The sequence below is a fragment of the Idiotropiscis lumnitzeri genome, chromosome 8 (assembly GCF_059441095.1).
Source record: "Idiotropiscis lumnitzeri isolate Australia: NSW breed Sydney's pygmy pipehorse chromosome 8, RoL_Ilum_1.0, whole genome shotgun sequence".
NCBI lineage: Eukaryota > Metazoa > Chordata > Actinopteri > Syngnathiformes > Syngnathidae > Idiotropiscis > Idiotropiscis lumnitzeri.
Genome location: NC_142398.1, coordinates 13,839,680 through 13,854,196, shown reverse-complemented (window position 1 = coordinate 13,854,196; position 14,517 = coordinate 13,839,680). Strand labels below are relative to the sequence as shown.

General features: G+C 40.2%; 1 protein-coding gene across 4 annotated transcripts in view; it reads right to left on the bottom strand.

Annotated features, from left to right (window-relative positions):
* grin2bb (glutamate receptor, ionotropic, N-methyl D-aspartate 2B, genome duplicate b) overlaps positions 1-14,517 on the bottom strand; it is an 85,731-nt gene that overhangs the window by 28,749 nt on the left and 42,465 nt on the right. For all 4 annotated transcript variants that reach the window (XM_088301754.1, XM_088301757.1, XM_088301755.1 and 1 more), the window contains exons 4-6: positions 5,459-5,602; positions 3,757-4,027; positions 1,292-1,484 (exon numbers count right to left, since the gene is read on the bottom strand). In XM_088301754.1, the coding sequence (XP_088157880.1) occupies positions 1,292-1,484; positions 3,757-4,027; positions 5,459-5,602 (608 nt within the window). The remainder of the gene's footprint in view (positions 1-1,291; positions 1,485-3,756; positions 4,028-5,458; positions 5,603-14,517) is intronic.

The following is a 14,517-nucleotide window of genomic DNA, read 5'->3' as shown; positions in this document are numbered from 1 at the left end:
GGCATTGGTTGTTTGATATCTTTTCACGTTTCCACCTTCGCCAAAATACAGAGGCAGTGAGGAAAATGAGGAAAGGTGGAATGAAAGACAGCAAAGTTAAGTTTTTAAAAGGCAAGTAGGTTGAAGAATTGCATCAGTGAGTCTTTGTGTTTGTTTTAAGAAAAAGTCTTGATTAAAGGCCATGCGAAAATCATAATTCTATAAATGTGTTTGTATGAATCTCGATTTTGTCTTTTCTGGCTTGTCCTACAGTGGAAGGTGGAAAGAGTGTGCGATGTGAAGAGTAAAAAACATTGCCCATGAATTGAAACCGGGATGAATTATTGAACAACAGTGCTCTTGCTTTTCTGTAATGTGCCAAAAGGCAAAACAAGGATGTTCACGGGAGGAGAACAAAGAATGCTTTTTGTCTCCCATTAAGTGTTTTTCTATCTGCAGTTAAAAGGTTTCATTGTCCTGTTTAACACACTCTCCTTGGGTGTGGCGTCCACGTGCTCGCGTGTGTGTATTAAAGGTCTTGGCGAAGTGCATGCGTGTTGCAGCGGCACTGCATCGATCGTTAACTCTGCTTCAGGCAAGGAAAGTCCGACTATGATTTATTTCTGCTGGACTTCGACTCCAATTCTTAAGATTTCACCTTTTATTGATCAGCTTACATTCGAGCTCCACGTAAGACAAACATGATTGGAGCTTATTTGGAAATCGGAAGTCCAAGTCTAAGTTCAGAAAAGGTTTGCGCATCAAAAAGCTTATCAAGACGAAACATTTATACTATTGCCACAAATACATAGAGTGCCACTTTATGATATACTGTATATGAAATGTGGACACAATATTCTCAAAATTTACTCGTAAAATCAAATAAACTCAACCTAGAGAACTTTGAAGACAATTTGTTAAAGGGGAAGTCAACACCCCAAAAAATATTTACAATAAAGTGTTCTATTGGCCTTCACGAGTCGAAACATAAAATCTCAGAGCGGCCATTTTGTCACTTTTGTCAACTGAAAATGACATCACGGTTTCTCAGGGAACGACCAATCATGATTGACATGACCAATCGCTATTTTCAGTGGATTTTCCCAGTGCTCCGGCTTCATTCCAAAAATATGCCAGTTGGGTTTAATGAAGATGCCAAATTGTCGACATGAAGGTGTGAATGTGAGCGCAACCAGTGCCGTTTCAGCCAAAGTCAGCTGGGATAAAATCCAATTTAAGTAGTATATACCCAAATTTTAGCACTTTAGCAAGTAGAGTAAATGATATGCAATCTAATCAAATTCTTTCCCACCTGAGTATTTCCTTGGAGTGGCCCGTGTTGATGTTCTTCTTGTCAGGGGTCCCGAAGCAGCTGGATTTCATCAAGGTGTGAGGCCCCCGATCCAGTATCATGGTGGACGTTGCCGTGGCAATAACGGCGACTGCATCCCGCACCCTGGCTTCAATGTTGTAATCCCACTCATCGTACGACACCGAGATCAGCCCTGCGTGAGGAAATGACATGATGGAAGAGGAAAGGGTGGCGCCTAATGAATAGTTGGAATTTTTAAGATACTACTACCTCTGAATCCAAAACACATTTTAAACACACCGTTCAACTTTACTCTAAAATATAAATGCTAATTAAAACAGAATAGACCCAAGAGAAAATAAATAAATTTAAAAAAAGAGATTTATTGAGCATATTTTCTGAACAAGAGCGCTCATACTGGTGAAAGACAGTTGTATTAACCGCATGGTTCAAAATCTAGGAAAAAAGTAACGTCTTATAGTCCAGAAAATATGGTACTTTCTTGACATGATTACTACGTTCCTATTAACCAGTCCTATGGCGTCATCTTGTGGCAACTTGGGACCTTACAGAAAACACAAAATACAACTAGAGCTGCAAACACGTTTTTTTTTGTTTTTTTTTTCAGGGGAAAGCTAAGGATTGGTTCCCAATAAAAATAAATAAATAGCTTTATTAGTGAATAGAAAACCTTGGTGGGGTTCGCTGTAATTGGCATTCTGGATGAAAAAAAAAAATGTCACAATCCCAAATAGAATCAGTTAAATTATAATACATCTGACGGGACAGACGCAGCAAATTAATTTTCAGGAGGAACAGACATATGAAAACAATGTCGCAGGAGTCCCTGGAAAGCTTAAACGAGAGTCTAGGAAGAATTGTGATGACAGGAAATTAATGAAAAACTGTGTGCCGCACTCAGTGGAACCAAAGCTTTAATATGTTAATAAATATTTATATGCTAATATCATATGTATGTGCAGATCTTTGCTTTCCCTCAAGAGGAACACATGAATGAAAAACTTTGTAAACATGGAGACTCTGGTTCAGCGCTCCGCGCAATTTCTTATGCTTGGCTATCCAAGCATGAGGAATCACTGATGTCTGCATGCATTTCTCTCACCCATAAACCAGAGCATTTTGGGGGTTATGGTCCTTGGCTGGTTTGCATTTCAATCCCACCTTTCAAATTCAAACAGATGCACTCGGAGCCAGCCTGGTGTCGGGACTGACTTCACAGCTGTCAATGGCTCCTTGAAAGTCTATGTTATACTTATCTATGAAATTACAATTATTGTGTAAAAAATAAATAAATAAATGAAAGAATAAAAAAAAAGAGAATAAATAAAATTTATCAATCCAAACAACAATTTTTTCCCCCCTAGTGCAAAGGGCACATGTAAATTACCTTTCAAAGATAGCATAAAAATGCTGATCAATAAACAAGCATTAAGTGCAAGATGTTATTTTATATTTTTTTTCACAAAAATCTTCTAACTCAAAATTGCATTATTATTGAGGTATTATGTTTGTCCTGACTTTCTTTCTTTCCAAAGCCGCAAAAAAATGTGTGTTGCAATATGGAGCAGTAAAAGTCTCTGTGTAAGCGCAACCATGACATGTTTGCTATCTAATGGTGATTGGTGAAATTCCTCCCTAAAACTACTGTCGGGGGTTATAAAACAAAAATAATTGTAAAAGATTTTGAATTGTAAAATGTTACATTATTCAAGGGGCCAGTCAGAATGTGGTCACGGGCCGCATGCGGCCCACGAGCCACCAGTTGCCTATCCCTGGTTTAAGCTAAGTTGGTTTAATTGAATCTCACCTGACCTCTCTGGTTTTGTCCGTGGAAAAGCTTCATTTGTGAGTAAAGATGTGCTCAGGTATGTAGGGATAGTGCAATTAATAGATAAGGCCCGTGAGTGTGGCTAGCAGCAGAGTTAAAAGCACCAACAAGGAACGTAAATTAATGAATCCCTGACTTCTGTGAAAACGTCAGTAAACCTTTGCTGCCTCTTTGATTCTGTTTTTAGTGTTTGCGCTTGGTCAAAGTATACTGTACATATGCATATATGTATACAAGTATGCATTGTTACTTTTTCAACCACAACATTATCGCTGAGTCACAGTTGTCTTCACTTAATAATAATAATAATAATGCCTTTATTAGTCCCACAATGGGGAAATTCGAGATTCGAACCCAGGCCTCCTGGGGAGACTGGGTCCTGAACGCGGCGCCTTAGACCACTCGGCCATCCTGGCAGCCACGAGATTCGAACCCAGGCCTCCTGGGGAGACTGCGTCCGGAACGCGGCGCCTTAGACCACTCGGCCATCCTGGCAGCACTTGAGACATTATCGCCTTTTTACATTTATTGCATTCAACGCCATTTTCTATAAAAGTGTCAAATGTAACGGAAACCATCAATAAGTGAGTGGCCGTGAGCAGCGGTATAAGCATACCCGTAGGGAAAACAGAGGGCACGTGGTCTGCATCTCCGGCCACCAATGAGGGAACGATCCACGTAAAGCCGTAACCAGTCAGACCCACAGAATGAGCCACCTCGAAGATGGTGCTGGCCTCCTCCTTTGTGCAGTAGAGCAGGATGACCGGACTCTGCAGTTTCTTCAGTTGGTTCTGGATTTTGGAGTCACCGTCGTCCACTGACATGTCCAATAGGAGGACTTCTTCCAGCTCCCAGCCCACAAAGCTATTGTCGATGGTACTGCGGACCTGGACGGATAAGACAGATGAAGAATGACAGTAAAACCTGGGTTTGGTTTCTGCTATAATGATTAAAACATTTTGGATTACTGTACTGTACTGTACTGTGGGCTATCTCAAACCAAAAAACTCAAAATCAATGAGCTAGATCAGGGGTTCCCGACCACCAGAACAAATCAAAATAAGACCTCGACAGGACCAAGCTGGGCAGAGTGGAAACTTGATTATTTACAGTTGTAAGAAAAAGTATGTGAATGATTTCTGCATAAATTGGTCAAAAAAATCCAACCTGAAAAGAATGCAAGCCACTAATTCCTTCTCAGTCAGGACTTAGGAGTCAGCCAACAAAAGACTTCTTCCATTGTACTGATTCTGCCACAAAACAGACGGGTTGCACCCTGTGTGGTCACGTTCCATGCAGTTACAATAGAATCGTTTCTTAGGACCTGTTCCGACTGAGTTCTAAAATGTAGGCCCAGCAAGGCCGTGACATCACTGTTATCTGATAGGCCAACAGATACAATGCAATACAACTTTATTTATAAAACTAATTTCACACCAGCTGGCGCTGTAACTTCGCGCTTTCCATGTAGTGTAATATAAAATAGCGGAAAATTAAAATATATAAATGGTTTTGACAGATAAATCAGTTGGATCGTTGCTGACGTTGGAAAATTCCTCAACAGGAGAGGTTGTACTGCATGCATGATGCATATTTTTCTTTTAATTGTAAGTCTAACTTTTTGTTTTCTGCAGGGATCAAGTGTATAGCGGGTGTTGCGCATTAATCAGAGTCTCATAGCACTGCCTTGAAAGAGTCTTTGCTCGGCCCGGGAGATAAGCAGCCTCCAGCCACAGTGATGAGCTCCATTTAAAAAAAAAAAAAAGAATAATTCAGCAGGTCTGCTTTTTTCCATTATAGCAATCAGAAAACGGTGCACACGGCCCATTTACATCAGAGTCTGCCAACCTTATCTTTTTTCAAAAGCTTGAAATTACGGTTTGAACCCAAATGATCAGGTTCTCCGCTTTGGCTGCCTTGGTAGGGAACCGCTTCATCATTTATATATTACATTTATATATTCGAAAATAGGGAATGAATGTGAAAAATAGCACGCGGATTTACACACATCAGCAGATTCTACAGCTGAGGAGAAACACATTAAGTGAAAGCACTACCGTAATGTGCGCCAAAGCGACAGATAATAACAGCTAAGTGAATCTCTTAGTTCAAAAGTAAACGTTCTATTGATGAAATAATATTCCTCACTGACCTCAACTTGTCCTGAGCTGATGTTCATTTCCAAAGGCAGCTTATTCACTGTGATGATAATGTAGCAGACAGGTGGCATACCCACCTACTGTGTCGGTGCCTCGCGCTTAGAATAACCGCAGCTCATACGTAACACAGGCACGAGCATGCTACTACTATTTAATCACCTTATTGACAAAGTCCTGGTAGCCCGGGTAATATGATGTCACTATGGAGAAGATGTACCAGTCATACTCCTCCATGATATTCAACATGACCGAGGCCTGCTGCTCGATCGACGGGCCGAACTGGAAAAACATGGAGTTGTCGTCCTGGAAACGAGAGACAGAGAGCCAATTAGCCAACAAATTTAAATAGCATGACATGCGAACGAGAAGACAGATAATTATGACACACGCACAGTGGCGCAAATGTAGGCCTTGTTGGTAGTTATGATATCAAAATATATACTTGGCGTTGTTACTCATTAAAACCGATGCAATACTTCAGTGTTTCCGAAACCCACACATGAGAAGACACAGATTTTTACTTTGCAAATTGCGTCACGGAATGTATACAGATTGTACGGTGTTGGGATCTAGTGTCAGTTTATTCACAAACATATTTAAATCATGTTTTATTGAACACAAAAGTGATACACAAGCAGGAATTGAAGACAATTGAAGAGATCTTAATTAAATTATTCATGTGCTGCATCACATGGTTCGAAAGCAGAGAGCTAAGAGACTGCTTATGTTCGTCAAGAGATGCAAATTGATTTTGTAAAACGATTTTTTGCACATTTCGGGAAAAAATTAATTCCAATTAAAAAAAATAAAAAAAATTGTCACATGTTCCCGGAATGATTATGTCCATCGGCACAGGCCGGTCGGGGAGCAGCTGTCAAGTTATATTGACGGAGGGCAATGTGGGGATGCACATTTGTTTTCTTCTAGGAAAAGGTAAAAAAATAAAAAAGAAAAAAAAGAAAAAAGGGGGAAAAAGACCCTCTTTACTGAATGGTGGGGAAAGAGCAGTATGTCAACGGAAATTCTTTTTTACCTCGACTAGTTTTGACAAGCAACTTCTGCCTTCTTCAGGAGCCTTAAAAAGTCCTCTTGATCATCTGATCACTTTCGAGTGGCATCAATTCCGGGTATATAGTCAAAATATATAGTCTCGATGACTCGTCTCCACTCCATGTCAATATCACTTCATTTACTAGCTCCATTATTCTTTTTGAGGTTCCCTAAAAGTATTTTAAAGTGCGACTCCTACAAACACAAGGTCAGAACTAAAATAAGCACAATTGCTCATGCACATCGTGAGATGTCACGGCTGTTCCACCAAAAAAAATAAAAATTGTGAGATGTCCCTCCTGGTCCACAAAAAAAAAATATATATATAGGAAACCCCTCAACTAGGTGATCCACAGTGTCACCATCACAGAGGCAAAGACAGAGGCAGCAATTTCAGCAATAGGATTCTGAAGCCGATATTTTAGGGTCAAATCACTCCATATTGTCAAGCCAGCCTTTAAAAGTCTTACAACAGTCAACAGTGAGGGGTTTCTCCAAGGAGAGAGTGTGAGAAGAAGGAAGCGCCGTCTGGTGCTTTGAATGAGGGCAGGGTCAGCCATCCATGTCAAAAGCGCCAAGCGACTCATCAGGACGCCGGAGTCGAGATGGATTATTCATGAGGTGTAAGTGACTGGAGGCGACATGGCAGAGGGGCTGTAATGAGAGCGGCATCATGTCAGGGGTCCTCTGTGTGACAGAGGGTGACGACTGGAGCTACAACATTGACTGCTGTTTTTGCTGTTCGGCACACACTGCTTCATTGTGGAGTGTGCTTATGAAGATATACTTCACATATGCAGAGAGTTGGAGTGTCGACGTAAGGCGCATATGCTTATTTTTGCATGCACTCCAAAATAAAGAGCGGAAAATTAAGTGCCTTTAAAGACTCACAGAAGCACTTTTAAAAAAAAATAAAATTGTTAAGATGAACGCTTTGATTAAAGGGATTCAATAAGTTCTGCCACACTTTATTAGCTAGACCAGCACAATGAAATGAAATTCAGTATTATTTCTCACATAGCTTAATAAGGCAAATTTAGACATTTGCGAGTGTCAATCAAAACTGTAGTTTTAACACTATAAGTAAAGATTTGTGTCAAAATTAATTAATTTGTGATTTTCGCATGTTTCTCAGATTCACGCACTAATGTGCAATTTAATTTATTTTTGTGAGTGCGCATTTATCATGACTTCTCATTTGTAAATACTCAATTCTGCGCGTGAATTGTCCAATGTGCATTTGTGGATCAGCAGACATCACGCGAGTTTATTTTTGACGCAACGACACTGGCGTTTTGCCTCAGATATTCGCATGATGAAAGGCCATCCCTTGTGCGTATTCCACATACGGATCTGGAAAACACGTGAGAGTCACAGATGTATTGGTGTGAATAATTTTGAGACAGGTCGCTCCCCATAGTGTACTGACTCTCGCGCAAAGTCAGCTGGGATAGACACTATGGAGTATGGACACTTGACACTGCGGAGCTCTATATAAAATATTGTTGTAGTATAATATTCACGACAAATAATATATTGTTGTGCATCCATCTATGCCTGGCGTTAACAGAATTTTGTTTTTTTTTCCCTCATTGTGATGCTGCGACACAACTTGCTGGAACGACAGAGGTGTCTTTATTTCCTCATCATCACATTCAGCACTTAATTGCAATGTTGAACGATCGCCTTGATGTACATTCGCGTCCGCGCTCAACATGCAATTCAATAATGTTGACGTTCACGGATGCACGTGTGTGCATCCACGTGGACACTCAGGAGAGTGAGTGCTCATCAGGCGCAATACATCACATCGGACCCCGTTACCGCCGGTTTTGTTTTTTTTCTTTCTTTTCTGCCACAGGGACAGAAATGATCTCTGCTACCTTCTTTTCACAGTAATGAGGCGCCAGTACTGCAGTGTCAAGAGAGGGTGAAAGGATTGGCAGCCTGGAAAGAAAGGTGGTGGGGGTTGTACGAGCAGACTGCGCGAGAGTTAATGTACGATTTGAATCTACTATGAGATCACTTTTCTCCGTCGTGTTCGAGAGATTAGATATTGTGGCTTTTGTCAAGGAATAAAAGCAAGGAGTCACCCAATAGGCCTGATCGGAGGCAATTGCTACAAGCACATTTGTTAAAGTCAACTAATATTCTCTTGGATGAATCAAACTAAAGACAAGAGTGAGCTTTCTAGTTCAATTTCTATCCTTGAGATTGATTCGTGGCTAACATGTCGGCACAATTTTGTCTTGATAGGTGATGGGTTTGTTGAGTTTTGGCGTACGCTCGGAATCAGGACCACATCATCTGCAAATAGTACCACCGGAGATCCTCAGGTCATAAAACTTGACTCTCGCCACACCTGGACTGTGGCCATAAATTGTGATCGTTTGGCACAAGAAGAGCAATACTGTGGATCGCACACCTGCCTGACAGTTCGAAGAATCTTGGCTCCTCCCACACTCCAAAAATAGACCTTTTCCTTTCATTGAAGACTAAATTGTCCATCTGGATGAATGGTTGTCGTCCGCATGTGCCCTGCAATTGTCTGGCAACCAGTCCAGAGTGTGTCCTTCGCCTCTCACCCAAAGACAGCTGGGAAAGTTTCCAGCTCACCCGCAAATTGAAGGATGAAAAACTAGAAATTGTGTGTGTGCGTGCGAGCATGTAATATTACATTTATTGGTCATGCTCACAAGCAAGGGAAGGATGGCTTGGGACACTGAAAGACTAGTTAATACTGATCGAATCCGAGATGCTCTCCAATATATTCACACCGTGAATTATAGGATTATGTGATTATGATTTGACTTATGATTATAAGATCTGGGAAGAAACTGAAAGAACAAGGCGCAAGTAGATAAAATGAATTTGCATATAAGTGCATTTGTCACTGCACGTCTATTCAATGTACGCCACGGCACTTTCTCAACTTCCTCACTGTGATTTTTTCCATTGCAATTGTCCTGCGGGATCAATAGTCTTGTCACAGGTGACCTTTATGTATTTTCTATCGGTGACATGTTGAGCCAGAGTGACATTGCTCACACACACACACACACACACACCACCTTCGATTACTCGGCTGCCTTTTCATTTCCTCTCACCCACTTACTCTCTCCATTACCCGCTCAGCTGCTTATGTCCACACTATTTTCTCGCTATCGCCTTTTTCCTGATTGTCTAAAACGAGAGCTGAGGGGTATAATAACTCCTGAGACCAAAACCTGAGATTCAGTCAGATGATAAGGGCACCACTTAACTTCATCTGCTCCTTCTCAGATTACAATTTATCATCTTATCCTGCTTTCTCCTTTCAAGCCTCATTATTGCTCTTTAATTTTTGTACACTACTCAAATGCCATCAGTGTCACATTTCTTCCATTGGTTAAGAGCCATTTTCTCTGGATGCTCGATTTTTGCGTCATGTTCTGCATCGTCATTGATTCGTGTCACAAATATGTGAATGTATTAGAGCCCATCTACACTTTTGCTGCGTCTCTCAGACACATACATGCACAGAGTAATAATACAATGAGACTAACAAAGTGGTTTGTCACTTCATTTTCCAGTACCCTCATTTTTCTTGAATTTGTATTGAGTGGGTTGGATTCCATAAAATTATATAAAAAAAGTCAACCTTAGATTTTTGCGAAACAGACAAATTCATCATGGCAAAAGAAAAACATTACATTGTCAAAAAAATAAATAAAACGAAAAAAAAAATACTCTCTTCCACCAAAATAAGATGTGCTCGTCCATGGCACTATGTATAAATCCCGGCCCCCAGAAAAAAAGAAAATACATTTTAAGAAAAGGAGTTAAAAAATGTTTCAGTCATCATGCGAAAGAAATAAATAAAACATCATTCTGGAATTGTAAGTGATGTTCCTTGGGTAAATATGCTTGGAATGTGCAAAATTTCGTCAGAAATGGTAAATCACTTTTTTCTAATTAAGTTTGTCATCAAGAACAATAACACAATCATCTTCTACTTATATGACAAACTGTAATAAGATGCATGTGACAGAATTTATGTGAGTGTTTTGTATTATGGAGTTTTTTTTTTCGTTGGTGCTCATGTTTCATGCGTTAAATGCTACAAAGCAACGTCATGTCTTGAAATCAGTTGAGTAGTTCGCAAAATTTGACAATGCAGTAACAATGTGAGAGGTGTCCAGGTAGGCCCACCAATAGTGGGGAGGTAGTTGATGAGGTGTGAGCATCGGTCATGACAGTTTTGATGTTCTCTTCATTCCAAGTTCGTGCAGCATGAACATGAAATGAATGCATATTGAACTGCTGGCTGACAAAGTCAGCTTTGCAAGCGGCTGATGAATGGGACATGGAAAGAAAGAAAAGGCATTGTTCTGGCCGTGCAGTGTACGGCTAGTTCGTCTCAGATTCACAAGTACACTTGATCCTGCGTGTTCTTTTCATCAGCACATCAAAGACCGGGACTGTGATAGTGATCTGTTCCATACACGCCTTTTAATGCACTCCTTCGTCTCATTCTGACTGGATTATTGCGCTGTTGTGATTTTGAGCCAGTCATGCTCTAAAGTCTCCCGATGGCTCAGTGTGACAGATTAAGATCCAACAAATTTTTAGGGAGAAATATTTGGATCAACTGCACCTGTCTGGACATGTTAGAAGGATCCAAACGACTGTTTCACCACATTTGCCTCTATACTACATCAGCCCTTAAAAAAAAAAAAAAAAATTATATATATATATATATATATATAGTGTATGTCTTTTTTTTTTGCTCGCAATAATGGGACGTCTAATGTGGAGACCCCATTAACTCATTCACTACCAGCCTAGGTAAAATTAATGCACTTTTTGGCTTTCATACTCCTAAATGGCAGTGGATGAGAACGTTTTCTTTTTTTAAATAAAAAAAAAAATGGACGTAAGTGTTTTTCAGGGGTCAGAGATAATATGTGAAATAGAATAACCTAAATTCAGCATTTTTCCCCCGGATTCAATCGTAAAAATAAATAAATAAATAAATGAAAAAACGTATTTATACTTATCAGTCATATTACCCATCCCAACTTAACGTTTATTTATTTTTTTTTACTTTATCTCAACCTCTTTTCATCCTGTTAAATATTTCCCATGGTGTCTGTTCGTTCACTGGCTCAAAATTGAAAATAAAATAAATAAAACCCTACACCTCAATCTTATACTGCCTGTGCACACGCTGCCACTGCCGCCTACTGTAATGGATGTGCATTTACAATTTATGGTAGTGTGGGAAGAAAAAGTACGGTATGTTTCCTGCAATGTAACAGGAGCATTAAATAATATGAAAAATAATAATATAAAATAGCAGTCTGGTAATTGCTCACAAAAGACAGCTGCCTCGTTTAAAAGAGCATTAGTTGATCTATTGAATTTCAAAAGATCTCATTCAACAGTAAATTGTTTGCGATTGATATTCGGGCAAGGGACCATATTAAGGGTACATATTAATAAGCGTGAGGACCCAAATGAAATTTCTACATCATGTCATATTATTACTCAAGAAATTTAATTGCCTTTCCAAGCACCAAGTTTTCATCTTTTATTCTGAGGCTAAGCCGAAATATGTTAAATGCTAACACACGTTGTCTGTGTTTGCTCTTTATCTTTCCGGTGATTATTTAAGTATATTTCATTTACTTAAATGTAGCTAAATATACTGTTGGAATTATTAAATGAAATGATAACAATACTCACAACTAAAAGCCTATTCCTATACTTTGATAAATTCAAAGTATTCAAAGTAAAGTGCACCCTACGTGAAGCATGTTTGTGATTGGTGAAAAACTAATGTTGGTAACCAGTCAACAGTATTTTGCAGTCGGATTGAGGACACAATTTAACTAAAAACAGGTTGAAGGTCAGAAAGAGGGTGGTACCACAGATGTACTTTCAAGTCTCTGCTTCTGTGGAGCAGGTTGTGACCAATTAAAGTTCTGTCACTTCAGTGGTTCTTGCTGATAAAAATTCTCTTACATCTTGCCACCACTTCATTCTCGCGTCTTAACAAGTGACATCAAACGTGGCTTTTAAGTTTCAACACGCTCAGAATAGTCATGACAGTCTTGACGTGCTGAATATGCAGACATTACACCGTGCACCAATCATCACTCTGCGAGGCATTATTCAATTTTGGCGTCCATGCCGTGCGACCAACCACAGTTCGCTTAATGACCCAAACCTGTAGCGGCTGACGCAGGGCTTTTTAAAAAAAATAATAATAATAATATATAATTTTTTTTGGTCGCCGCCAGGCACCTCAGAATTTGGTAGATGAAAGTAGACTAAAATTTAGACCAAATGAAAGTAGGTTCAGGTTGTGGCGCAGGTGGTGTAACACGATTTTGGCGAATTTGATCGAGCAGCAGGCAGACCGATTCTGAGCTCTGTTTATATGTTGTGGGTGACATCAAATTTCATTCGCAAACATGACAACAAAGTGCATCAAACCCTCTGAGCAATGTTTGTAATCAATTCATTGAACACATTATTATTTACTTCATCCTCATGCTGTGGGGTGGGGAAGTGTGTAACAAATTGGAAGGCGGTCTATCAATGCCCACTTTACTACTATTTGTCATTGCCGTGGCCAACTTTACACTCTGCGAAGGTTTGCGCGCAGTTCTTCCTAAACATACTTTGCACGCTTCAATCTACATCATGGACTCCAGTGAGCCCATTTCTGATTATGCAGTGACTCTTGCGTGCTGATTTTAAAGGGAATGAGAAGAGCCGCTTCCATTGGCCGGCAAGCTGGACGGCTGCGTTCACGCCCACAACGGCGCAAATGCCAGTTTCTAACCAAGCTCGTCTGCGAAAAAAACTAAATTCCACCCACGACCAATTAGATTGTGCTTTGTGCTGGACACAGAAATAGGTCCTATCGTGTTAAACTGTTTTTCACCATTTCATGTCTCTTGATTCTTTTGGCCTCAATCGACTACCAGTGATGCATTTGGTCCCTGAAATTAGTCATCCATCCCCAATAATCAAAAACTTGAGCACCTTAATTTTTATCAGTGGTTACTTGTCGAGTTACGTAGACCCACTGCACACAAAGCAATGAGACCAAAACCGAATGAAGTGGACCATTGCAAAAAGTTTCATTTGGCACCTCTTCACCACACACACATATACATTTATGCTTGAGATTTTATATTATATACTCAGATATTCATTGCAATTGAATTCAACGTTTTCACGATTTTTTCACTTTTTCTTGGTTTGTGTTGATTAGTTAGATATTACATTGCAAAATAAATTCAGACTTTGTTTCCCGGGCCATATTTTGGGGGGGAAAAAAATCAATTATATTTTGCTGTTCTCCCACTGCCTATATAAATGGCTGAAAACTGCATTAATGATGTCTCTTCCATATGCGAAGGCATTACACATTGTTACACAAATTGGTTGTGGCAAATAGGATCCATAAACAACAGCAAAAATTGCTGTGAAAGTTTATGTAATATACTTCGGAATTTTTAACCCATATACTTGTCTTCTCCGAACACTGTTCCTTTGCTTCTTTGGAATCAATAAAGCCAATATTGGCCATCCTTATTAACATTGCCATGCATTCCGCTTGGAACCCTTTAAGGACGGACTTCGGAAGTTCTACTTTCCAATTCTTTTGAACGCAGCATAGAGCCATTAAGACTGTCAGGGATCGTCCTGCTGCGTCACTGTACAGTGCCGCGGGCCTGAAAGGATTTGGCAACTCATCTCCATGTCATGCCTATAAAAGCCTGTCTCCAATTAGATTTGCAGGGGAAGAGCAACGTATAAGCCCGACGCTCAACAAGCTCTGGTGGGAGAGGATTGGGAAGAGGGAGCGAGAGGGAGAATCTTGCTTGACAAAACAGGCAAAAGCTCAGAGCTCTCGCACACGCACACATCGTGACACACAAAACGGCAGCGTGCGCCCGGCAACAATCAGCTTTTCCACTTTATCACACTCGTCTTTCGCCTCCTTTCATCTTCCTCCCTCTATGGTCCCTCCTCACAGTCAGCGCGCTGTCGTTGCTGTCAATCTTTCCCAGCGCGAACCCGCCACCATGTTTCAAATCACACGCACACGTAGAGGCACACGCTGTTAATTAATCTCATATTCAGCTGTTTAATTATCAATGACCCCGTTT